Consider the following 26,564-nt stretch of genomic DNA (forward strand, 5'->3'; position numbering starts at 1 on the left):
ATGACTGTCGCATTCATTTACATTTTTTATCAATGGTTTTTGTATTTTTTTATTTGTGAAATTATTCTCGGAATAAATTCTACTAAATCTCAGCAGGACGCTAATTATAAATCTAATTAATCTAACCGCGCATATTTAACTTTTATTCGATTGTATTAATATATTCATATCAGGGAATAAAACGTTATTATAAATTATGAAACATGTATATTATGTATTATATTCACGTAAAGAAAGAGTCATTGTAATGTCATTGTAATGTTTAATTCAATATGCAAATAGAATCCGCGAAATACACTTCATGTTATTGTTTAATAATAATATACATACATATTGATACATGCATTGTCTCAATAAGTACGTGAAGAAAAATATATTGCGATGCAATGTAAACTTCGAATAAAAACATTCCATCGATCAAAGCGACTGCTCTTTAAATATTTGGTGTCTTTTAAAATAAATTGAAATTTTACTTTAAACGCGCTCGATTTTATCTCTATCAAGTTTTCATGATGAGTTTTTAACGGGCGATATAAAACAATCGATTAAATTTAACATATCTCTAAAGGCAAATTATATCGAGTGATAAAAATATGTACAAGCGAGATATGTAACTTTTTATGTACTTGCGCAATCACGAACTCACATAATGCGTTAGATGTCGATTAGACATTCGTGAAAATGAGATGAACGGTGTGTGTGGAAATAAACGCGATAAAAGTATGAAACGATTAATGTCGGCAAATATTGCGCATCACTAACTATAACATATCACACTGCGAGAAACATTGTAACACTTCAACAAGTGAGCAATGAAATCACGTGTCGGAAATACGCAATTGACTAATGATATTTTCAGCGATGTAGAAATGTCTCTTCTACACGCGATGAAGTATCAACCGAGGCAACGTTGACCGTTTTTGTACTGGAAATGTACATGAATGGGTACCTCACTGTGGTCGTTGGATCGCATTAACGTTTCCGCAATGTTGTCATAGTGTTTTAAAAGGACTAAAGGGACAGGGCAGCAAATTAGATGCGTAAATCGGTATGTCCGGTTACGCGCTAACACGGAGCAACGAAGAGTATGCATTCCATCTTTTTAGACACGAGTGAATGCATATCTACGTAAATCCTGCCGCCGCGAATAGATTGTACCTGCCTAAGGATTACTCTATTTATTTTTTTTTCTTTTCTTTTTGCCAAAAGATTTTGAACACACGTGTATATTTGTACAGAAGTGTTATTGATAAGCGAGCGCCGTTGTAAAATGTGTAAAATAGATAAGATAAACGAGTCTGTGTAAACATTGTAAATAATATATTGTAAAGTGTCGTGCGATATGTATATTCTTATATATTTTACTATTATCTTCCTAGTTTCACACGATTGTATACAGAGAGTGCGTGTGTAAATACTAAATAAATTTAATATAGCAATAACGAAAATATATATTTTATGCTTTTCCAGATCGTATTACAGCAGACGTCTTTAACAAAGAGGAATAGCAGCACATAATCGAACAATACGTGCAAAAAGTATCTAACTCACAACTTGTATAGCTTGAAAAGTATATTTAATTTGATTTTATTTATCACAGTAATTACAGTTAAAATTGGTGAAAACGACAGCAAAAATTGAATGCACAGTGGCTAATTATTTAAAATACTTTATAACGCAGCGACTATAGCTGTGTTCCGATATACAGTCAGAACTAAAAATCTACGGTATGCATAACGTGAACTATAGATTTTCAGAACTAAGAATGTATATTGGAATACGGCTCATGTAGCAATACTATTTATCATCTAAAAAGTACGTTTAATATAAAAAGACAATATTTCAGAGTGCATCGTTGAATAAGAGTTGTATCAATCTTATATATATATCGTAAAACACATTTTTCACGTTATAATTTTTATACAATTTTGTTTAAGTCACACATCGGTGTTTTTCACGAGATTGAAGATCCTGATTCCATATAGATTAAATTGTGTGATAAAATTTTTAATTATTCGAATATTTAGCGTATTTTTTGTATAAAAATATCAAGTATTATATACTTTGTACAAGAAAATTTCGATTTTTTGTGGCAATGTTAAAGACTTGTCAACTCTGATTAAGTCCAGGCCCATGAAGTTCTATAAAGCTTTCAAGTGAACGTGGAACGTTACCACGATACGGTAGGTCATAAGTCTTAATTGCTTTGGCTGCCATACACGTTAAGGACAATTTAGTCCGAGTACGTAATATTATTTTAGCTACACCTGAAATAGAAATTAAATTGAATTTTGGCCAAATAATCACATGATAACGCAGCAACAAAATACGCAAATCACTAATAAAATTTGCAAATTTACCCGTAGTAACCGCATCGTACGGGGTATGACCTCTATTATTTACAGTATCCATATGTGCTCCAGCTTCAATCAGATCTATTATAATTGAATGTAAGGTCGCAAAATCGCTGAAAAAAATATTTTTTAAATGATCAAATCTATATCGGTATAAAGTTTAATAATATTATAATTTTAACAGCATACCTAATTGCTTTACTGTAACCAACAATAACGTGAAGCGGCGTATTTCTTTCGTTATCCATCGCATTTATGTCAGCACCGCAACGAATCAATAATCGTGCTGTAGCTGCACACGGAAATCTGGAATTCACGCAAATAATTTGTTCAATGCTAATCTTGATTGTTAATCCTATTTTATTATGGCATTTTGACATACTTGCAGACATCATTAGTATGAAAATCGTCGACAGGAGTTTCAGCATTTACAGCAAGATGTAATAAAGTCTGCCCATCTTTCAAACATACTTTTAACGCACATAATTTGTGTACTAGATGATGTGCCTGTGTCAAATCTGATTCATCACTGTTTCCATTAAGAGTCATCAGTTTTGTCAGAATCGTTAAAATATATAGAGTTGTTGTAATATTCGATTCCATCTCTTCCTATGAAGACATTATTTCTAAATATATAGAGATATGTTTTTGTTTGTCACAGTAATATGATATAGTCGCATGCACTAATCTAGTCTATTATGTTGACATATTCATAAAAATACTTCATGTAATTCACCTATTGTTGTTTTTTGCTAACATAAGCAGTTGAACTATGGCATTAGCTATGCAAGCGAAAAGAACGTTCCGTAAATATCGCAGGAAAATATATTGTCGAGCGCAGACACACTAGACATCACTAATGCATACGATTATAGTGTAAGATGTAGTCCATAAATCAAAGTCTCTTTTATTGAACTTACAACACATTGATCGATGTCATCCTTAGAATCCGGATTCTGGATTTTGACCTTGTTTCTATTCAACTCTGTTACGCTTGCTTCCAGAACATTTATCACTTGTAAATTATCTAGATCGACGCCCACATGTATCATTTGCGAGAAAACTTGCGCAAATCGAAGGAGGTCTGTTACAACGGATATATCATTGAGTTGTCGTAATTTCAAAGCGTGCAACCACAAATCTATACATCTATCAAATCTGGCGTTATCCGCAAATATAGCGCCTCTGAATACTATAGGATGTGGCAGTTCCGGATTATGGAGGCCTGAAAAGCAAACAGTATTAGTTTTTGTAAAAAAGGAAACACAATCTTACTTTATAATACAAGTATGTGTGAAACACATATTTACCTAATATTCTCTCCCGAATAGCAAGCGATTCCATATGTATAGCATTGGGATTGAATTTGATACTTTCTAAACTTTCTATTGTTTCGCATTCTTTCCAGTTCTCATATGCTTTCACAGTTGAACCTAGTTGCTTATGTATAATATTTTCAGTATCACTATACCTAGAACGAGAAAAATACGCAACGTAAAATAGTAACTTGGTAAGATAAAAATAAATGTTTATTCTTTTACCTTAATAGCATTGCCTTCCATAGATACGTGTATGCCATATTTAGACTATAATTATCTTTATCATTAGCGTACGATGCTCCAAGTAGTTCATAAGCATCTATTTTCTCTTCCTTTGTCACTTCTAACCTTTTTATTAGATATTCAACGACTTCCTCGCGCGTCCGTTCGGCAGCCGTTATTAAAGGCGTCATACCACTCACATTCTTCGTCATTTGCGCTCCATACTTCAACAGCTCGTACACGATAGTATTGTGTCCACATTCGGCAGCAAAATGCAATGCCGTTGCCCCACAGTAAGCTTTCTTGTTTGGATCTGCCGCTTTGTCTAATAGAAAATTAACCTGAATCACGGAAAAAAATTGGAAAAATTTACGTAACAATGATTGCATAATAAACACATGACGAGCAATAGAGTTTAATATGAGCATACTCACGATATCCAAGTGTCCTTTGTACGATGCTATCATGAGGCAAGTATTGTTAAACATATTGGGAATATTTATATCGGCTTGATGATTGATTAAATATTTAACAATGTCTAAACGTCCGTTAAAGCATGCCGCTCGAAGCGGGGTAGAATTAGTCTTCGTTGTATGGTTCACATTTGCTCCTGCCTTCACGAGAGTTTTAAGAACGTTTAAGTGTCCTGCTCCTAAAATCGACATGGGTTATTAGCGCTACAAAATTATTACAATATTCTGTTTACATATGTTATTCTTTTAATATACCTGCTGCAGCCCAAAGCGCAGTAGCTCCTTCGATAACGTATCCATTGAATTTCACCGTTCCTTCCTGTTCTAAATCAGGTTTAAACTTGTCAAGCAACATTCTAACTACTTTGTTATGTCCGTAACGCGCGGCAACTATTAAAGGTGTGCACCTTTGTCCGTCATCTTCTAGAACTTTCTGTAAATATAAATTTAAATACACAAATCTAAATATTGGCTGCGTTTAATAGAAAAAACAATTTTATAACTGGTTGTAAAATTCTTGAATATGATTGGTTTATACATTTAGATCCAGTGAAGAACTAAGGACAAGGTCAATCAATTAAAAAATTTTACAACAGTTGCAAAGCTGCTTTTTCTCTTGAACGCAGCCATTGTTATATAAACATAATTGCACTTTTTTTAAAATCCCGATTACAGTTAAGCAAACTATTTTTTATTATTTAATAAGTTGATTATTTAATAAGAAAAAATTAAATATGTTATATGTTTAAATTAAAAAATAACATTTGAGAAATTATATAATATTTTATATATAATTTGCATAAAGGTTTATAAAATTAATAATAATATAACAATAATGTTTGTAATATAAAAAGAATTTAAAATCTTATAACCTATATTATAAATAACATCTACACAGCTTTCTTCACGTATGCACATATCTAAACAAGTGTTGCAAGTTGTCCTGAATAATTCTTTGTGGGTATCATGACACAGATGCATTTTATATTTATATAAGAACAATTTAGTCAGGAAACTTTAATTATGTATATGTTGATTAGTAAACGTATGGATTTAATATTTTTTTCAATTTAAGTGTAGACAATATACAATTCAAAGTACCATTGTTCACCATGTTGCAATAAATAAAACTATTTTATAAAAAAGAATTTAATTTAATTAAATAAAAATATATCAAACCGCTTGTAGTTCAATTAACAAACCTGTTGCTGATAAAATGTTATTTGCAAAGAATTTACATTAATTAGTATGTTTTACTGAAGTGTTTAGTAAGTACACATATACATTGTTAATACATGTATATGGGTGACCTCAATTTGGTGACACAAATCAATACAAGTATTGTTCGTTTTTGTTACTCATGGAATTGCAAAAAGCAGAAAATAATGTTTATGGATTTGTGTTACTATTGTCTGTTTTCACTAATGTAGATTAATTTTAATCTTGATACAATTTGTGCCTCATCTTTTTAATTCTTAAAACTGAAAAAATAAAAGTTAATTCGAAATTAAAGTTAATCTACACTGGTGGAAATAGGCATAAATGAAAAACACTCTATGTTTGCATAAAGTGAATACACAATAGTGAATACACATTTTTCATTTTTTCTTTCCTTACAATCTTAAATTATCGTATATATCTGTTAATAAGTATCTAAAAGCAATGAATTTTATGCTTTTAACATAACATACGCATAAATTATTTTAAAATGCTTCATATTACTCCTTTCTTTCTGTGTAATAAATGGAATAGTTCATAATTCAAATACTAAACAGCAAATAATTATATACAAGGTGATTCATTTGAACAGATGTTTATTTCAAAAATATGTAATTTTACCAAGCATTCTAAATAAAAGTTGTTCGGTATAAAGGGAGACAATAAATCTCACTCTACACCATATTTTTATTTGGTGAAAAAAAAATGTATATTTTCCAAATATTTACCTTTATTACGATTAAAATGAAACATCCTGTAAACAGTAATTTATGGCTGTTCTACAATTTACTTTTTGTTTCCTGTTTCTTGCTGTTTGTCTCTTGCCTTTTTGATCAAGAAGGCAAGAGACAACCAGCAAGGAACAGGAAACAAAAAGCACATTGCAGAATTAGCCTCATTATTTTTAATAATACTTAAGTACTTTTTGTTTCCTGTTTCTTGCTGTTAGTCTCTTGCCTTTTTGATCAAGAAGGCAAGAGACAAACAGCAAGGAACAGGAAACAAAAAGCACATTGCAGAATTAGCCTCATTATTTTTAATAATACTTATTGCAATTGCAATTTTCTAACAGGAGATAACAGGACAAAGGACAATATTTGTTCACGATTAATCAAGTGTTTCCGACATTTGTCAGAATGAACAACTGATCGGACAGTGTGATTTCGCGAGTGATGAAAAGTGAAAGGTGACGCAACAAAATATTAGGATTTACCTGGTTAATCAAACAATCGACCTCGACATCAGACTTGTCGTTCAGCAGGGTATAAAGAGCGATCGCCATTCCGTCCCTTGCCGAATAATAAATTCGTTTAACCAGCGACTGTTGGGGCTCGTCGATTATCTCGCAGGTAGTGTCCATCCTCGCGAGTGGCTCGTGCCCGAGCGACGTTCAGGTTTCAGGAAAAGAATCAGCTGAGCCCACTCAGAGACGTGGTAACCTCAAAACTCATGTTCCTCGCTCGTCATCAGCGCGCGGAAAATACATCGCACGTTACCGTCGTCACTGCCGCAGTGCCGCCGTCGCCGCCGCCGTCGTCGCGATCTATTTTAAGATTGTGTTGCACGCAAAAATATAGCGATTTTGAATGCAAAAATAAACCGCGACAAAGCGGTTTTTACGCGGCGCCGTGAGCCCCTTTGTGACTTTGTCGCTACGACGTCAACGGCAAACGTTGGTATGCGGCGACTGGATCGCGAGATCGGCGAGATCCCCGTATTCCCCGTTCGCCTTCGTGATCGCGTGCCACTCGTTTGAAAGCGCAGCAATTCGCCGAACGAATCTGAATCATTTGCTATTCGTCGCGACTCGCGAGACCGTGTTGTTTACTTACGGGAACTTGCGGAAACACTTGCTCCACTTGCTCGCTTCCGATCACCGATGGATCCGACCATCCGACGAATGTGCGCTGGATACGTCACAGAGCGCGCCGTGACGTCGCGAATTGCGATCGACGACAATCGCTTCCTCATGGAGAAAGCATTGATTGGGCTTTTCGATGTAATCGACGTGAATCGGCCAATGACGACGCGACGTTTGTTCAGACCAGCGGAACTCGCGATGAAAATTCGCGCAAATTGCGATTTTCCGCAATATGAATTATGAAGTGATATTTATAAAATCTTGGAATCAATTATGCATCCTGAAAATTACAGGAGTGAGCAAATTTCTATTTTTAATTTTAATCTCTGTTCAACTTGTTCTTTATTTTTTTCGATCTACTAAAAAAAGATGAAGAATTAGTTGATCCAAGATTAAATTACATTAGTAGAAACGGACATAAGTGACGATCGATGAAATTATAAATGTTCTAATGAATTGGCTCATTCTTTTATTTTTCACATCTTATTTCGCAAGACATATAATCAACTTCTCTTGATTTTATATTTATTAATTCTTCGCAGACATAAAGTTTTTAAAGATACCATCGATATTTTGATTATGAATTCTAGTGGATACATTTATTAAATCCGTACAAATAAAGTACAATCCGATTTTTATGATGGTAAAAATTTGTTGTTAAATTATCTCTCTCTCTTTGACAAATATATTAGATTTTTATATAATCAAATATTGCTGCGATGAAAGAATTAAAATTCCATGTTGCTGGCGGATGGTTAAAATCATCTCAAATATATGTATATGATTTCGATATGCTGATTATCTAAATTGATGCTACATTTCTTTGTCTAGATGGAATCTGAAAATAGATTTATAAGATGATATTGAGTGTAAACTCGGATTTCATGAATACTGCTTCTAAATTTTACCTCGGCAAAAAAACGAGAAATGATGCAGCTGACGATATCGCAACCGATATACATATATTTATATGCGAATTTGTTGCGTATCTCGCGTAAATGCGCAGGTATCGTGACTCGCAGAATTTTATTCGCAATGTACGAGAGGGAGAGATTCTTTATAAAAATATCTTTTTCACTGAATTTTTAATGATAAGATAACTCTATGTACGTTAGAAATCAAATCGAAAACTTCAAACTTCGAAATTTATTTGTATAGAATTTTTATGAACTTTCATTAATAAACTCTATAAATATAAATTATCGTAATAACGTAAATTAATATATATTCAAATCTACTGTGAGCGATTCACAAAACTTGTTTTCTATTTACTTGCCACATTATAACTAAATTGCAATCATTTTAATAGAGTCGATCTTTATTATTTTCAGACGTGAAAACTTAATCTCTATGTACATAATACTTCTGTAATATATCTGTCGCTATACTTTTCATTCTGGATGCACACATATGCGGATAGCTGCAAACGTTTTTTCATTGTTATTTATATGAATTTATTAACACATCATAAAAACTGTTAAAAGATAACTAAAAATATATATTTATATTATAACTGTAAATAGTATATATTTATTTATTATAAAAATGTATATTTTCTCTTTTTTTCTTCTTTTATCTATACATATATCTTATACTCTTCCACGCGAGATGATAAATTATTAAATACGGGCAACTGTCACAGACGCGACCCAATTTAAGATAAGGGCATGTTCACACCTTGATAGAAAAATAGAAAACAGAAAAGCAGCAGCTGTAACTCGCGCTATGTCGCTATGTTAACGACAGGACTCAAGAATACACAAGTTACAATTTCAAACAAATAAAGCTTCTGAGGAGGTTGTGAATCTCTGGATCCTCTTTTATCACATGATACTGTCACCCTTCATAGACTTCATGATGGGTGGTAAACCAAACAGAAACCTTAAGAAGAATTCGCGATGATAGTCGACAATTACGACTTTCTGTATTACTTACTACCAGCGCAGTTCTTCTTTGTCTTCTTCTTAAAGTCTCTTATGAGATGTTTACCATGTTTGCATGAGAATATATCAATTTATCATGAAATCAACAGTTTGAGGTGTTAAATATCTTACCGCCCTGTGCGATCGACTCGCGATCTATAGATCTCCAGGTTCAATCCCACCTGCGCCCACATACGCGATTTTTCGCCGAAAATGACTCCATCTGGTGATTAAGATATCTTTGATCACCAGCGTGGTACAATAAAAAATAACAGATATAGCAACAATGGAATTTGTAGCGTATTCATGATCTTGTACGCTACAAATCCCATGGTTGATCTATACCTGTTATTTTTTATTGTAAACGCGATAAAAGAGGATCTAGGGATCCACAATCTCCTCGGAGAGCAGAAGCGCTTCGCTTGTTCAAAATTGTAATTTGTGTATTCTTGAGTCCTTTCGTCAAAACAGCGAGTTCTGATTGGCTGCTGCTTTTCTGTTAAGGTATGAACGTGCCCTAACTATCAAACAAACAAGGTGAATGCCGTTTTCTCGTCGATAACCACTTGGTACAATCATAGCATCATTGTCATGACACGTATAAACTCTTTCGTGTGCGCCAATTGCGCGTATTTGCGCGAAACTAAATTCGGAGATCCTAATATCTACAGTAAGCCACCCTCTAATCTTTTACAACTAATGAGATTCATTAATGGCAAACGCAACAAAGGGGATATGCATTTTGAGCGATTTGGGGAGCATGCAGGGGGCACGCTAAATTCCATTTTTTTACTTAATTTTATCTGGTACATCTGAAAATCACAGTTACAATATTCCTAGATCAATATTTTTATAGAACACATTATTAACATCTAAGTCTTAAAAACATTATTTAAAACAGTCTTGAAATAAAAATGAACTATTTATATTTAAGACTATACTTAAAACGGTCTTAAATATAAAAAAAAAGATTATGAATACTGGCTTTAATGTTTGGAAAAAGGGAACATATTTTAAACAGAAAAAAGTAATGCTTTTATCATTTTGTTGAGCCATATCAGTGAATTTCCCTTTCAATCCATTTTTATTAAAAACAGATGGTTTTACTAATATTTGAAAAAAAATCTTTCTGTCCTAAAAGATGCACGTGCGAAACGAACTCTCTATCTAAAATTAAAATTAACTGAATGATTAATTTATTTAGTATTAGTAAAAGCCACAATTTTAATAAGAACAGATTGAGAGAAATTTGCTAACATAGATCGACATAATGATAAAAATCAACTGTTGTTTTTTCTGTTTAAAATATATCTTAAATTTTTTCAGAACTATTTTGACTATATTTTTGAATCAATAAGTAAAATCGAATATAAAAAAGATGAAATCAATAATTCTTGTTCTCCAAATCACTCGAAATGGATACCTTTTCATATCACAATGTAATAAAAATTCTGACACTGCAACACACGTACATGTCGTTACTACACAATCATTTTAGAGACGATTTCTATGAACTTCTAATATTCTTGAATATCCATTACATCAAGGTTCCAACTATTCATAAAATATTTTATTATTTTTTGTATAAAAAGTTATATATAAGACATATAAATACACATGATGTCATATATAGTGCGTTAAAAAAATATTACTTTTTAAAGAGATTTCAGAAACTACAAGTAAATGTAATATCATCATTAACTATATCATAGATATTTTATTATATTTTCTCTGACGTAATTTCTTTTGTATTTTCTTTTCTCTGTTGAGGCACGATATTTGTAATTTCAAGAAAAAATTTTTTTTATTTAGAGAATTTCTTTTTTTTTCAATATAAATATTTTGATGTGAAACTGTAAGTAAAACTGTCAATATTAATAAATATTTTAATATTTGTATATTTACATGGTCATTTGGATATTCAAGGAATATTTGAGAATACAAATTAAATATGCTGTATGAGATATTTTCTTCACATACAAGAATTTGTGTAAGAATTTATGTAAGAATATTCCATACGTCTCTGTATATATCTGTGTTAACAATTTAATTCATCGATGATTTTTCTAAATCATTTGGCATCCTATCGATATATATTTTTCGCACGTCTTCGTGCATTACGGGAATAAACTCGTTGAAAATACCAATCCGAATCGTTAGGCTGTTTCGCATGTCTTCGTGCATTTCTACGGGAATAAACTCGTCGAAAATACCAATCCGAATCGTCAGGTTGGCGATGCTTGCTATACTTATAAGATCTGCACAAAAGAGCATTACTTTTTTAAAAATCATAATTATTTGTAAGCGCATTAAGTTATTTGAATTCGCAATAGATTACAATATTATATAAACTGTATTTTGTTGGAAATTAGTACCTTTCGTTATCACTCCTTTCATTTGTATTTATATAGTGTTGATTATCTTGCTTCATTGTGCGACTGTCGGACGAAGAATACTTAGACATATGATAATTAACAGTGTGCTCCGATATGTGATTATTAATTTTATTTTGAGAGGGTATATACTTTTTTTCATAATTTGCATCATCATTAATGACATTTTTGGTGGGGCCATTTAATTTAAAATATTCTTTTTTCTTTGGTCTGTTTTTTTCTTTGGCAGGCAAAATTTTTGCAGAATTTTCGTGATCCATTACAGTTCTCTTGCTATTTGTATCATATTTATATTTGTAATTCTTTGTTTTATACTGAAACAAATTTATTATTTATATTTATCATATAAAATTTTTTATACTATACAATTTCTAAATATATTTACTGTTTTATACATATACTATTTATTCACTTACAACTCAAAAAATTATGAGAAATTAACAATTTTGTACAAATTTACAACTTACTGTCGATACGGTGTCAAATATGCTCATATTAATAATATTAAATCCTGGACAAAAGTTAGTGGAAAGTGGACATGTATTTTTCAGTTGCGCTAAAATATTATCAAAACTATTATCTAATCGTAAGTCATCATTCTTTCCTTTGCAATACTCAACTGACTCTTTAATGTCTTCTTCACTATCCTCAATCAGTTGTTTTAAGAATTTATTATCATATAGTATATTTTTCAAGTGGTGTAGTTTCTTTCTCAATTGATATTTTAATTTATTCATATTTTCTATTACCTTAGAGATAAGTAATTGAGAAGTGTTACGTATCTCATGACTGGCGTTTCGCAAAAATCTGTTATATGATAAAGTAGTTTATAATTACATGGCAGTAATTTCTAATAAACAATTTGTATGTTATTATTTATAGTATATACTTACTTCATAGTACTAAATTTGTCTACATTTTGTCTTTTCTTCTTTTTATTTTTCAAAGAGTCGTCTTTATCATTATCTCGAATTTTATAAGTATACTTTTTATCATACTTTGTGTTTAATACTGCATCATCGGTTTTTATGATATGCTCTTTTATGTTTTTTGTCTTTGTATTTTCTTTTGCAGTCATTTCGCTAACCAAATTTTTTGATGTATAGTTTGAGAAACAAAATTTATCATGATCTTTAAACAGCTGATTATTCTCGGTCAATTGTTTTAAAAGTTTATCATTAGGTAGTTTACTTTTCAAATGACACAATGTTTTACTCAATCTGTGTCTCTCTTTAGCATATTTATTATACACTTTTAATATTACTTTGCTCACTTTTTCTACTAAATTAGTGAGAAGTGATTTAGAAGCAATATGCATTCTATCACTGTTGTGCTGCAAGTAGCTGCAAACAATAATAACTTAAAAATATACAATAATAATTTACTATTTAGACATTAAATATCGATTTATTACTGATACTTACTCTAAGACAATAGGATCAAACACAACTTGCGTGTTGTTCATAAGTGATATCAATGTATCATAAAATGCTTTTGTATTATTTACAATATCCAATGTCTTATTAATGTCATTTTTCAAAGAATTATTATCATCATAAATAAATGACAGTGATGACAATACATGTAGAGAATTTTGTAGTTGATCCAACGGATATGAAGTAGAATTGAAAAATTTCTTAGTAATTGTAACAGGTTTACTACTTGTTTTATTAGAAGAATCAGTGATCTCGATAAATTGTGTTAAAATTTGTTCTGTAATTTTTATATCAGTTGGCATATGTGCTTTAATTTCGTTCAACATAGTTTTCACTAAAAATAAGAATTACGATGTAAATGATGTGAATCTACAATAGATCTTGGACCTTTTAAAACATTTTGTTTATCTTTACCATCTGTCAATTCCTTGCAAGTATTAACAATGTTATGACTTGCAGTCTTAAGGCTTTCAACATCAACTCCATTCGAGACTGGACAGGTTTTAAGAATTGTGAAAAAGTAACTAAGAGTCACACCAACAATTATACCGAATACATAAGCAATAAGAGTGTTCCATATATCTTTCTATAATAAAAGAGATTTAAACCTTATTATCTAAAAAAACAACATTAAAGATATTTGGAATATAATCTTATTGTTAGATAACGCAAGAATACTAATTTTTTTAACTAAATACAATTACTACAATACCTGTTTATTTGTTTGTACTTCCAGCATTTGTGGAGACTTGCATGGCTTACGATTAAATTGACAAATTTGAAGATTTGTATTAACAACATCTGTGTCACTCTCCGTTATAACTGATATACCATCGGATATATCATCTGATTCTGTGTTTGTACAAGATACTTTACTATCATTATCTTTTGTTTGTGCAATCTCATTATCTGAATCCTTCAAAAATAGAAAATGTTAAGCATCTAGTTGATTTAGTTCTGTTTTAATATTACTTATGTCTGCACAGTACTTAAATTCTAATTATATCATACTTTATATCAATATAATTACTCACCTTCTGTGTCCCTGATGATTGAAAATTTTTGCCATTATCACTACGATCGATAATCCAACTTAATTTTATCCAATCGTCCTCATCTCCATCCAGTTGTACCACTTCTATATCAACATCTATGTTATCGAGACATATTTCGTTAATATTTACGTCATCCATCGTCTGTCTCGTAAAATAAAGATTTGTGTAGTTTTTTTGAAGATTTATTAAACACACTGTGAACCGAAATCCGAAAGTTCTTCAACTGAGTCACGGCAGAAAATATATTTTACTGAATATGTGCCAAATAGCCAAATTTCAAGCACAGATATTAGGCTATATTTCAACGATCAATCTCTATAAATGTATATATTCTATATATTCCACGATACTATCCAGATTCTGTTTATGCAGCACAGGTCACCTTTGTCCTTTGCAATTTATATATCAAGAATAGTTTTGATTAGAAAATTATCAAGCTGGTTTGACAATCCCAGCATAGAAGACAGCAAAGAATAAACAATGGTTGCTTTCAATCGTGTTCAGAATAATCGCTAAGAATCAGTCAAATATGATTGGTTCTTACTTGTAGATCCAACTAGCTAGGTGATGCAAGACGCAATACCCTTTCAACAATTTAATCTGATAAATGTGAAACAAGACAAAAATAGCATTGACAAGAAATAGTCATCAAGTTATATATATTATACGTTGTATAAGTGTTTATGTAAATATTCAGAGAAATTTTAGTAATATATATAAATGATTCAAAATTTAAAAAAATTATCAAAATTATCAGATTGTACTTCTAAGAAATTGATTAAATTAAATTTTCGAAAATTCTGATTAACAGATTAAAGTTAATTTTGGCTCAATTTTCAATTTTGGAGATTTAAATTATTTGATATAAATATATATAAAATATATAAGAAAATGCTTTGCTTAGTACACACGTCATTTAATCTCAAAAATCACACTTGCGCATTCATTATTGGTCAACACGGACAAATGAGGACCTGATTGCCTCCCACCATATATATGCGCCAGCCAATGAGCGCGCCGATTATTTCGCGATTAATCAATCGCATTCACAACTTTGATAAATTTTTATTGAAAAAATTTCAATTATTAATATACTCTAATTATTCAAGTCTTTTGTATAAATTATAGAGATCGCTCAAACTTCATCAATAATTTTCTTTGGTACATAACCTCTAAAATTTTTCTAACAGCTGTAACAGCTTATTGTATATTGTTATTTGGCTGAGATTTACATGTTTATAATATCAACGTATTCCGAAAAAATCTCAGCTCTTTTAACTGCATTGTTGAAATAATAAACATATTTTTTGTTTATACATTTGTTTTACTTGAAATGCAAAAGCTACAAAGAACAAATCTGTATCTGTAATCAAAAGAACACATGCGATTGGTAGCCTTAGGAAATTTACAGAATTTTTACATCTGAAGGATAATTTTTTACGTCACATCTGTTGCATTGAAATGTAAGATAAAAAAAATTAAATGACTTAGGTGAACAGATTTGTTTTTTGCAATTGAACTTTTCAATTTGTTGTTTATCTTTTTTCTTTTTCTCTCTAAATGTCTAATCATATACCTATTTCATTTTAAGTGCAGAAAGTATAACATAGTGTAATTACGAAGAATAGACCTATCATGGATAGTTTTTATCGTCAGATTTCGTATTCGTACTGAATTCACAAACAGTGAGTGAAGCTGCAAATATATCGGCAAAGAATTACTGTATTACTGTGTGCTTTGCAACAACTGAAACCAAGTACTGTATGTATTTTCTGCGAGTTACTGTAATTGTACTAAAATAGGAAAAAAGAATTTGAGGTAAAAACATGAGGAATATTATTGTATTATTCAGAAATAAAATTCTGGAAAACGTGAAGCAGAGGACTATCGGAATGATTGAGCACAATTTTCCACCTTTGAAAAATGACCGGATACTCAAGGCAGCACGTGGGGAGCCGGTTGACAGAATTCCAGTTTGGGTTATGAGGCAAGCAGGAAGGTACCTTCCTGAGTTTCAAGAAGTCAGAGCTCAGCACGATTTTTTCGCAGTTTGCCAAACTCCTGAATTAGCATGTCAGGTGACTTTACAGCCGATAGAACGTTTCGATCTGGATGCCAGTATAATATTCTCAGATATCCTGGTGATCCCTCAGGCGATGGACCTAAAAGTTGAGATGGTACCGGGAGTAGTAAGCACTCTCTCAATTATATATTTTCACATAATAATCAAGTGATATTCATTAATGTACTACATATTCATTATTGTCTCTTTATTCTCTTTATTCTTCTAAATAAGAAGTATCTGTTAGGGTCCAGTCTTGCCTCAGCCCTTAGCTGGTCCCAATGATTTATCACGACTCAAACAACCAAATGTGAATGAAGCTCTGAAGTATGTTGGAGATGCTATAACATTAACTCGACACAAGTTGAATGGCAAAGTGCCATTGATAGGATTTACTGGAGCTCCTGCAAGTATTTTAGTATTCAAAAAAATCAAAGCATGAATATACTAAGAATTTCTTTAATATAAGGAATTTATTTTTGTTGTATCCCAAAGAGAACAAGAAAATCAAAATAATGTCAATATGACGTTATATTGACATTATTTTGATTTTCTTGTTCTCCTTGGGATATTACATATTAATGTATTTATATATTACATGTTATATAAAATAGTTAATTTGTTTCATATACAGTGGACTCTGATGGGTTACATGATTCAAGGAGGAGGCAGTTCTACAATGGCAAAGGCGAGATCCTGGTTATATAAGTATCCAGAAGATACTCATAAATTGTTACAGATGATTACAGATGTTATTGTGGATTACTTAGTAATGCAAGTGAAAGCTGGTGCTCAGGTATATAATTGAACGTATAATTTTTTTTTGTAGGGAAGAATTCTTAAAATATATTATGTATATGCAGTATATAATGACATAACTCGAAAGCAATAACTGTTATATCCTTTTTTCAAGTTGCTTCAAGTTTTTGAAAGCAATGGAGATTATTTGGACGATGCATTATTTACAAATTATTCTTTTAAATATCTCAAACAAATTAGCGAACGTGTACGAAAGCAACTGAAAGAAGCAAATATTCCAGAAGTGCCTATGGTAAAACGTTTTTCATAACTATTTCTAACCAGCAAATTACTTTAAAAATTAAATAGATAAATTATATATAAATATCAAACGTATATTTCTAGATTGCTTTTCCAAAAGGCGCAACCATGAATTCTTTAAAAATTCTTGCGATGGATCAAAGTTATGAAGTTATAGGTCTTGATTGGACTGTAGATCCTATAGAAGTCAGAAAACAGCTTGGTGCTAATGTTACATTACAAGGGAATATGGATCCTTGTGCAATGTATTCTTCACAGGTATGTTGTCTCTTTTAAAAAAATTATAATTTCAATTTAAAATATAATTATTTTATATTAACTTTTATACATGATTATTACTGAAAAATAAAGTAATTAGATTAGTAATAATAGTAACGGTATTAACTACTAATCATCGATCGAGAAATATTCACAAATATTATAAAGATATTGAATTTATTCATTATGTCGTCTTTAGGATGAAATCGTTGATCGTGCACAAAAAATGGTGTCAAATTTTGGTAAAACTCGATATATTGCTAATTTGGGACATGGCATTTTACCGGATACTCCGATTTCATCCATGGAGGCTTTTATTAAAGGAGTGCATTCTGCATAAGTATATGTTTTATAATCAATACATTATATATGGTTTATAATCAAAGCATTTACTTGCGTTGTTATAAACAATTACAATTATTGTTACTACATAGCATTGTTTTATCTTTTTCTTTTAATAATTGTATATTAAAATTTTATTCTGATGTCTCTAATGTCAAAAGTATTTTTTGAATATCGTTTTTCAATAAAGGGAAATCTTGATTCGTTCGTTCCATTACATGTTTCAAATAATCACGAAGAATCTGTTCATTTTGGAATTCTTCACTTAATGTAGCTTCACTCTTGAAAAGCATTTTATATCGACCACTTTTAATGTCTTCTAGCATTTTAGCTTTTCTTTGCTTAAAAACTAATGTCTGTAAATTCTGCATGTAACAGAAGATTTTTTTTAATTATGATAATATTAATGTTAAACAAATAGTAATTTTGAATCTTATGAAGTTAAGAGGAACTAAATTATTCATTTTACGTACATGATATTTAACAGCTTCTATTTGTGTAATTCCTTGATTCAAATTTGGGATATCAGTTTGCACCATTTTCAATGCTGTTTGCGATTCGTTGCATTTGTCTGCTGCATCCTTTATTTGATTTTCCAGTTCCAATATTCTATTTTCAATCTTTTTTGTATCCTATAATAAACACTTCATTAGAGAAGTTACATCAATTAAGCTACTTAACGTAATTATATAGTAATATAAAAATATATAGTAATATAGTAATATAATATTAACGTAATTATATAGTAATATAAAACTATACTTAATGTAAGTAGGATTTACCTTCACGATTTGTTTTATCTTTAACTTTTGATCAGCAAGACGTTTATGAAATATAACTTTCTGATTATGTTGTCCTTTAGGATCTTTTTTAAGTTTGCTCATGGCTTTGTCTAATATAATATCTCTTCGTGCAACACAAAACTCCATATCATGGATCAATTTTTCTTGTACCCTACGCAAATGTGTGAGGCGCATTTCCATTTTATGAATTTCACTTTTCATCACTGTGATATCGCCACCATTACTATGTTCATCTCTCAATTTCTTCATCGCTTCTTGCATTAATTTCACCTAAAAGCATAAATTAAAAATCATGATATTTTTCTTGATATATATATAAATAAAAATATATAATATTTAATATTTAAAATATTACTTTCTTCTCCCATGATAAACTTTCTTGTTGCACTGCATCTAAATTATCCTTCAAAAGTGCCTTTTCCTCATATAACTGTTTTAAATCGTTTTGCATGTTTATTAGATTTAATTCTGCATCTTCGAGAACTTGTATCCCTTCCATTTTTTTAATAGAATTTTTGTCTTCTAATTCTTCTTTCAGTCCTTTTCGAATGACTAATTGTGAATTTAATTGAACTATTCTTTGTTGCAGAAGATTTAATGTCCTCTCGATGTTCGAATCTTCCTTATCAAGCATTTTCAAAGCATGCTCTAGTTTCAAATTTTTTTGCTCCATAATCATAATTTCTTTATTAAGAAGATTAAGTTCTTGCAATTGTAAATCCTTCTGTTGACTCAATGTAATCATATATCCTTCTTGGCGAATCCATAATTGTTGTGCTTTCTGATTATTTTGCTGAATTTCTTCTATATTCTTTTCCAAGGTTTTTATTTTCATATCAAGAGGATTAACTTCTCCATTTTCTCTATGCGATAATATCTGTAAGAAAGAATAATAGTGTATAAATATTTAATATTCGCGTAGAATTTTTGTTAATAATATTCTTACCTCTTCAATGGTTTTGTTCAAATTGACAATTTTTATTTGTTTCCTCTCGATTGCTGTGTCATGATTCTTGATTTCTTTCTGAATCTCATCTATCTCTTTCTCTTTTTTATTATTATTTTGCAAGAGTTCCTCGAAGTCTGCCTTCTCATAAGATATGTTTGAATTAAGTTGTTCCAATTCCAATAATTTTTTGCTATATGAATTTTCTGTTTCTGCTAGTAACAATTCTTGTTCTTGTAATGACTCTTTAGAATCTAATAATAATTTATTCAAATATTGCGCCGCTTTGTTATGCGCAACTTTTTCTTCCAGTTTGCTATATATTATTTTTTCTAACTCATTTTGCTTATTTAGACATTTTGTAAATTCTTTATCTATTTCTTCCTCTTTATGTAACAAATATTGCCATTCCTAAAATACAAGACTGTTATAAATGATAATATAATCGTGTAAAAATAAAATTTTTAGAGATATATTTTAATTAGAGTAATTTAACAATGTTTTATGTTTTTTTTTTCAATAAGTATACATTAATATTCTATATACATTTTGAATTAAATCAAATTCATGTTGTTCCTGTTCACTAAATTTTGCTATTTTTACTAATTCAGATTCCAAATTATTAAGTTTATCATTTCCGATTTCCATCAATTTTGTGTTATTCAGAATATTGTCTTCTATTCGTATATGCAGTGAGGTCAGATTCTCATTGTTTTCTGTTTCCTTACAAGTTTCTTTCTTTAACTTGTCTATTTCCGTTTGTAACGTATTAAAAGATTCACATATTTTCCTAAAACAATATTCATTGTTGCAGTCTTTCATAAGCAAATGAGGAAACTTTATCAAGACAATTATTTCTTCCTATTAAAGTCATAGATGCGACTTAATTACGATACTATTGTATGTTATTAACTTATTTTATCGCCTATTACAATTTTATTCACTCAAATCCTTAAAGATTATCGAGATATTACGTACTCACGCTCTGTATTTAGTTGCTCATAAACTTTATTCCGATTAGTAATATTCAGTACAACAGAATTCCAGGCGTTGCATAAATTCGTATGCTGTTTATGCAACGTTGCTAGATCAGTATCAACGTCAGCGATCATCTGATTTATCTGAATTTTTTCTTTATTTTTCAACTGCAGTTGCGTGTCTAAATTGGCTATCTCGGTTTTAATTCTCCAGACTTCCTCCATAAGTTTATATATTATGCAGTCTTTCTGCTGTTTCTGAGCAATTAGATCTCGTTGAATTATCTTATCTTTTTTCGATACTTGTTTAGAAATAATCAAGTTATTTTCGAGCTCTGTTTGCAATTTTGAGAATTGCGCTTGCAAATCAGTAATCTGTTCTAATTCGTGCATGAGATTCTCTTCTTTCCTTTTCTCTTCCAATAATTTAACGTGGGTATCTTTGTGAATCTCTTTGACATTCTTTATGTGTGTATCTTTCTCTTCGCGCTGCGAAACCATATTTGCTATCATGCTTTGATACTTCTCAATTGTCATTTGCTGTCGCGCTACTTCCTGTTGAGCATAGTACATTTGTAAACCTTCTGTTTCACGTTCCTTCTCTAGTACTTTTATATTAGCCTCCTGAAATATTTGGGATAAATATTTAATGAGAATAACATTTGTTGTTTCTTTTTATTTACCAGACAAATCTTTTAAGTCTAAAAAAAATAAGGATTCAGGTACTTACAAGCTCTAATATTTCGCTATTTAACTTATTGTCGACGCGAACAAGATGCTCTCGTAGACGATGAATATTTAATGAGAATAACATTTGTGTTTCTTTTTATTTACTAGACAAATCTTTTAAGTCTAAAAAAATAAGGATTCAGATACTTACAAGCTCTAATATTTCGCTATTTAACTTATTGTCGACGCGAACAAGATGCTCTCGTAGAGCATTTTGGAATTTTTTCATCAAAGAGTCATCTGGATCCAGAACATCTGGTACATTTAAAGACTTCGTATCTATCCAAAACTTTCTTGTGACTTGTTGACTCCCTGGCAGTTCCATATTGTTAGCAGTATCAGGAGAGAGACCAGAAGTACTATTTGCAATCAAGGTAGTCATTGTGGAATGTCGTATCACACAATTCTTTGTAAAGAGCTTCTATCCTGAAATCATATATATAGAAACAGCTTTAGACTCGTATCAGACTGTTGTTGATTCACATCAAATTCGTAGTCAAGGGAGTATATGACACATCATCATGATAGTATATAATCAATATTTTCTTATTTGAACTTGTTTTAATACAGTTTGGCTTATTTAAATTAAAAACATTGCATAATAAAATTGCATATGTGTGTGAGACATCAAGAATCACCATCATTTATGAAGAAAAGGGATAACATACATCATATATCTTTAATTTTTATTCATAAATAAATTCAGCTTTTCAGCATATATTAAGGTAGGTAATAATAACTATATTAAAATAATAAAAACTATATTAAGATAATAAATATACATAAAATATTTTATAAATTCATAAAATATTCCCACAAGATAATTTTATCTTATTTATCGATAGTTGATAATTAAACTTCCGATAATCTCGTTTTACCGCAACATGTGATATAAGATAAGAACATGAATTATCGACAATTATAATTTATAACATATCGGAAAGATCTTGTAAACATATCAGTAAAAAAGGGAGATGTCAAATGGTCTTACTTAATAGAGCCGCCCAAGGTAGATCGATGTGGATCAAAAGAAATCCGGATCAACATTACGTGGTTAACAGAGAGAGCATCGTCGGCGCTGTCACCGTCATATGTGACGCGCGTTAATTGCCACTTTGCCAGTCGTTTCACCGCAGTTCCGTGTTGGTGTTGTGACAGTTTGCCCGGAACAGCGCGGCGTCGAAGTTCAATCGTGAGATGGGATGCTTCTATAATCGTCGTGAGATTCGTCGCGGGATTATAGAATGATCGAACTTTGCATGAACGCTCGTTGAGGGTTAACGTTGGCATAGTGAATAGTGATGCAGAACGCGCGCGTCAGCGATGAAAATATGGAACAAAGTTGGCCGGAGAAAAGGACGATCAGGTTCCGACAATACGGTACTGACAAGTCCAAAACTCATATGTCATGTCACGACAAGCGCGTGGAGAATGTGGATCTTACGCACTATAGGCCGCAATTATCCGACAGCCAAGATGCGCAGAAGAAGAAGCAACGTAAGTAATCGGCAACATCCGATACAACATAATTTTCCAGTGGACTTGTGTCTTAAGTTCGTCCCTCGGAAAACTGTGTGATATATACCTATAACGTGTTAGAGATGTAATTATCGGTACAGCACAGTGGATGTATAAATCAAGAGAAAAAAAAATTGGTGACACAACAGCACACATAATATACACACTCCAGTAGATTAGATAAGATATTAATTACCTACGAGAATAACGATCTTAAAATTTTCTATAAAATTTATTACGAATGAGCAACTATGAAGAAAAGGAAGAAACAAATGTGAAACAATCCTTGTAAACTTTCTCTTTGAGCAGATTTTTAAATATTTGTATTTGTTATAAATCTTATTGTTTGTAATATTTTGTATTAATTGTTAACTTACTACTTTTTGCTATAATAACAATTACAAATTATTAAGTTATTAGTATTAAGTTATTTTAGTCCTTTTCTGAAAAGAATTCTTGTTGCATCTAAAAATGAACTCAGAATTGATAATATATCACTGAATTCTTTTTGAACTCTTTTGAACTCTTTGTGCTATCTGGGAAAGTTTGTTCAAATAATATTAAGTTTATGTTTAATTTATTAAAAAAATATACTCTTTTTTTTTATAGGGGTATCGTTGATGCAATTTTTGAGAACAGAATTAACAAGAGGTTATCAGTTGGAGCATGATGAGGAAAGATTTTCCGCAAGAAGGGAAAAAGTTTACTCGTTTATGAAAATTCCTAGAGAAGTGGAAAACTTTATGGCGTATGGATTCCTTCAGGTACAGCAACAAACAAAACTATTGTTCTATAGAATAGAATGCTAGCTAAAATCTCTTAGAATAATTGAGTATATTACATATTAGATGTTTTATTGTCTTTGTCATTGTAGTGTGCCGATTCCTTTCTATTTGTGTATACATTTTTACCACTAAGATTTGCAATGGCTTTGTGGGCAGTGATAACGAGACCTTTACGACACTATCTGAGGTATACAAGAGATATCGATTTAGAGTGAAAGATATTCATTTACCTAAAAATGTTGACCAGCCTTATTTTTAGGAGTAGGAATGAAAAAGATCATGCAAAGAGTGCGGAAAGATATCTGAGTCCAGCTGAAGTATGCGATTTGTTAAAAGGAATTGTAGTGGTGGGTTGCTGGGCAGCAACCTGGAAGGTGGACACCTCCATGATGTATCATTTAGTTAAGAGTCAATCAGTTATAAAGCTATATATATTTTATAATATGCTAGAAGTAGGAGATCGCCTTTTCAGTGCTTTCGGCCAAGACACCATTGATGCACTGCTTTGGACCGCTACTGAGCCACGATCACGTTCGAATTCCACTCGTACGAAACATTTCGGTACATTACCACATCTTCTGTTTGCCGTCACTTATGTGTGTATCCTTTAATTACATCGTTACGATTAATCCGATCATGATCGAGATAGATTTAAGTTGCAACAAAATATGTTTACCTTGACTGCTTTCCCATAAAGTGTTACATAGCATATTGGTATTATTTCAAGCAACGACATTAAATGTGGCAATTAACAGCAGTAATAAAGCCCTTCTCACAATTATGATGTCCAACAACGTAAGTTGAGCTAGGAAAAATAAAGTAGTCATCTTTTTTTTGTATAAAGTATTTCACATGGAGTTCTTTTAGTTTGTAGAATTGAAGGGTTCTGTTTTCAAGAAGTTTGACAAGAACAACTTATTCCAATTATCTTGCGCCGACGTCAGAGAAAGATTCCATCTGATTATGCTGCTTCTTGCAGTGAGTCTGCAAACGATGAAAGAATACGCATGGCATAGCGATCGTCTCGCTGTCTTGTTACCCGATTGCGTGACGTTATTGTTAGCAGAAGTTCTCGTTGATTGGGTTTGTAAAATAAATTGTATATTATGGAGAAAATGCAAAATATTCGAGAGAAAAATATTCGATCAAACATCGAACTAGGATTATTCATATCACTAAACAACTAAACTATTTGGATCATTTATAATTTCTTGTTTGCTTACCATTAACAAATTTTGTGTAAATTGCACAAGATCATCTCCACTGTATTTCTGTAAAGGTAAAACATGCGTTCATCACACGTTTCAACGAGCTACCTTCAACCGTCTACAGGGATTATACCGTGAGTTTGGCTTATGACATGGCACAGACACGTCGAGAGACGGCATTCTCGGATCCCTCAGACTTGGTTGCGCGGCGAATGGGCTTTATACCTCTTCCTCTTGGAGTCGCTATGGCTCGCGTATTATGTACGACTCTGACGCCATCCGCGAGACCCGCTAACATCATACTTCTATTATTAGCTTACCTTGTATTAGTATCTCTTCGTATATTGAATAGTTTAATCATTCTTGGAAAGGCGTGTGATATAATGTCGTCGCACACACAACCTGATAAAGATGACGTTCCCACGAAGTCTCCATCGAAGAATCGTGCCAATAGTGTCGATATGAAAAATCCAAATCTTGGCACGGCTATCTTTTCAAATAGCGCCGTCAGCTTGAACAACGTCTGTCTGAACGAAGCGTTTCTGGAGCCGGAAGAGACGCAGAAAAGTGAGAAACTTCAGTGTAATTTTGACGAGCTCACGAACGTCACGAAAACTGTGTTAAGGACAGGAAGCGAACCCCTTCTTCCGCAATGACAAATCTCAATAGCGCAATTAAAATGTAATGATTTTTTTTATTTATAAATTGTACATATTTCGTTGTACATATATACATGCACAGATACTATATGGACGTTCTTTTGCAATACTTATATATTAAGGTATTTATGTAAGAGTAATAAATTTGGTTACCATTTATTATTAAATTTTCTTATTAAACATCTATAGCTGTTATATAAGCTATATATAAAAAAACGTTTTATTCGCAATTTTTTTATATTCAATAGTTTCTTATAATTAATCGTAATTTCATCGAAATTATAAAAAAAGTGAGTTATAAAAAGACGTTATATAAGAAATGTTACATAAAAGTAAATACAATAGTCATACTTTTCTTTTCTATCTTATCGACGATCGAGTATGAAGTTTGCGTTCTTACTCACGGTACAGCAAGCAGGATTGAGGATATAACTAATTAAATTGATTCCAGAGTTCTCGTTATACCTACATCAGTTCACATCAGTTTGTCGACGAGTGGCGTGCAGTGGCGCGACGCACGAATAGTTTCGCCTCCCTCTCCAATTCGAAATCCCTCTCCGTCCAACCATCGTTCCCTGTCTCTTTCTCTCTCCCTTTCTCTCGCTCCGTCCTCTTCTCTCCCACTCCGCGCAATCGCTCGGTCTCTCGTTCGACCGACAAGCACGGGAGCAACGGGACGCGGGACGTCGTGGAGGCGGTGGAGGACGTCGGTCCGCCGCTCTTCGGGAGCCGCGTATCACGCGAATTCTCGCGATAGTAACGACCGACGACGTCGTCCTCGTCGGGTCCCGGTCGCGACGTTTCGCGTATGGCTCCTCCTCTCTCGTGCACCAAAACAAGTTGAATGGACGAGGGTACGAAATATCGAGTGCCGATCGGCGACGCCTGCGTGTCTATGCGCGTGTGCTTCGACTCGCTGTGCTTCTCGTCGTCGCAGCAGCCGCGCGCCGACGAGGAGGACGACG

At 31.9% G+C, this 26,564-nt stretch overlaps 5 protein-coding genes across 6 annotated transcripts; 2 read left to right on the forward strand and 3 right to left on the reverse strand.

Moving 5' to 3' along the window:
• Positions 1-1,181: 1,181 nt before the first annotated feature.
• LOC108760039 (protein fem-1 homolog B) lies at positions 1,182-7,609 on the reverse strand. Its single transcript, XM_018505817.1, has 10 exons — positions 6,800-7,609; positions 4,624-4,801; positions 4,330-4,547; positions 3,896-4,236; positions 3,665-3,825; positions 3,275-3,579; positions 2,737-2,963; positions 2,544-2,660; positions 2,361-2,467; positions 1,182-2,267 (listed from the first exon to the last, which is right to left on the reverse strand). Exons 1-10 carry the CDS (start codon positions 6,944-6,946, stop codon positions 2,110-2,112), a joined length of 1,959 nt encoding a protein of 652 aa, XP_018361319.1. The 5' UTR covers positions 6,947-7,609; the 3' UTR covers positions 1,182-2,109.
• A 3,759-nt stretch (positions 7,610-11,368) lies between these two features.
• Positions 11,369-14,711, reverse strand: LOC108760031 (MATH and LRR domain-containing protein PFE0570w). Its single transcript, XM_018505806.1, has 8 exons — positions 14,233-14,711; positions 13,911-14,114; positions 13,613-13,784; positions 13,187-13,532; positions 12,656-13,105; positions 12,230-12,569; positions 11,745-12,076; positions 11,369-11,627 (listed from the first exon to the last, which is right to left on the reverse strand). The coding sequence occupies exons 1-8, from the start codon at positions 14,389-14,391 to the stop codon at positions 11,453-11,455; spliced, it is 2,178 nt and encodes a 725-aa protein (XP_018361308.1). The 5' UTR covers positions 14,392-14,711; the 3' UTR covers positions 11,369-11,452.
• Positions 14,712-15,875: 1,164 nt separating this feature from the next.
• Positions 15,876-18,043, forward strand: Urod (uroporphyrinogen decarboxylase). Of its 2 annotated transcripts, XM_018505808.1 has the most exons (7): positions 15,876-16,014; positions 16,106-16,442; positions 16,563-16,721; positions 16,950-17,111; positions 17,229-17,366; positions 17,459-17,632; positions 17,832-18,041. In XM_018505808.1, exons 2-7 carry the CDS (start codon positions 16,146-16,148, stop codon positions 17,970-17,972), a joined length of 1,071 nt encoding a protein of 356 aa, XP_018361310.1. In that variant the 5' UTR covers positions 15,876-16,014; positions 16,106-16,145; the 3' UTR covers positions 17,973-18,041. The 2 variants fall into 2 exon arrangements, with proteins under 2 accessions (XP_018361310.1, XP_018361309.1); XM_018505807.1 differs by lacking the exon at positions 15,876-16,014 and having other exon boundaries at positions 16,065-16,442; positions 17,832-18,043.
• A 33-nt stretch (positions 18,044-18,076) lies between these two features.
• Positions 18,077-21,852, reverse strand: l(2)41Ab (lethal (2) 41Ab). The gene is made up of 8 exons (XM_018505809.1): positions 21,581-21,852; positions 20,702-21,324; positions 20,270-20,513; positions 19,724-20,134; positions 19,133-19,654; positions 18,757-19,047; positions 18,448-18,606; positions 18,077-18,339 (listed from the first exon to the last, which is right to left on the reverse strand). The coding sequence occupies exons 1-8, from the start codon at positions 21,809-21,811 to the stop codon at positions 18,109-18,111; spliced, it is 2,712 nt and encodes a 903-aa protein (XP_018361311.1). The 5' UTR covers positions 21,812-21,852; the 3' UTR covers positions 18,077-18,108.
• Positions 21,853-22,335: 483 nt separating this feature from the next.
• Positions 22,336-25,689, forward strand: LOC108760028 (protein TAPT1 homolog). Its single transcript, XM_018505803.1, has 7 exons — positions 22,336-22,926; positions 23,557-23,711; positions 23,822-23,919; positions 23,992-24,332; positions 24,430-24,527; positions 24,600-24,815; positions 25,012-25,689. Exons 1-7 carry the CDS (start codon positions 22,731-22,733, stop codon positions 25,594-25,596), a joined length of 1,689 nt encoding a protein of 562 aa, XP_018361305.1. The 5' UTR covers positions 22,336-22,730; the 3' UTR covers positions 25,597-25,689.
• Positions 25,690-26,564: the final 875 nt, after the last annotated feature.

This window comes from Trachymyrmex cornetzi, unplaced genomic scaffold (assembly GCF_001594075.2).
Source record: "Trachymyrmex cornetzi isolate Tcor2-1 unplaced genomic scaffold, Tcor1.1 scaffold212, whole genome shotgun sequence".
In the NCBI taxonomy this organism is placed as follows: domain Eukaryota; kingdom Metazoa; phylum Arthropoda; class Insecta; order Hymenoptera; family Formicidae; genus Trachymyrmex; species Trachymyrmex cornetzi.

Bases quoted from the DNA above. Each gene is read 5' to 3' on its own strand.
- Urod (XM_018505807.1), top strand. From the start codon at position 16,080: ATGAGGAATATTATTGTATTATTCAGAAATAAAATTCTGGAAAACGTG. The intron at 16,443-16,562 runs GTAAGCACTCTC...AGTATCTGTTAG, and splicing joins TTGAGATGGTACCGGGAGTA to GGTCCAGTCTTGCCTCAGCC. The intron at 17,633-17,831 runs GTATGTTGTCTC...TGTCGTCTTTAG, and splicing joins GTGCAATGTATTCTTCACAG to GATGAAATCGTTGATCGTGC.
- LOC108760028 (XM_018505803.1), top strand. From the start codon at position 22,731: ATGCAGAACGCGCGCGTCAGCGATGAAAATATGGAACAAAGTTGGCCG. The intron at 24,333-24,429 runs GTATCCTTTAAT...TTTCCCATAAAG, and splicing joins GTTTGCCGTCACTTATGTGT to TGTTACATAGCATATTGGTA. The intron at 24,528-24,599 runs GTAAGTTGAGCT...GAGTTCTTTTAG, and splicing joins CAATTATGATGTCCAACAAC to TTTGTAGAATTGAAGGGTTC.
- LOC108760031 (XM_018505806.1), bottom strand. From the start codon at position 14,391: ATGGATGACGTAAATATTAACGAAATATGTCTCGATAACATAGATGTT. The intron at 13,533-13,612 runs GTAAAGATAAAC...TCTTATTTTTAG, and splicing joins TTGCAAGGAATTGACAGATG to TGAAAACTATGTTGAACGAA. The intron at 13,106-13,186 runs GTAAGTATCAGT...TATTGTTTGCAG, and splicing joins TTTGATCCTATTGTCTTAGA to CTACTTGCAGCACAACAGTG.
- LOC108760039 (XM_018505817.1), bottom strand. From the start codon at position 6,946: ATGGACACTACCTGCGAGATAATCGACGAGCCCCAACAGTCGCTGGTT. The intron at 3,580-3,664 runs GTAAATATGTGT...TTTGCTTTTCAG, and splicing joins TATTCGGGAGAGAATATTAG to GCCTCCATAATCCGGAACTG. The intron at 2,964-3,274 runs GTAAGTTCAATA...ATGTCTTCATAG, and splicing joins ATGACATCGATCAATGTGTT to GAAGAGATGGAATCGAATAT.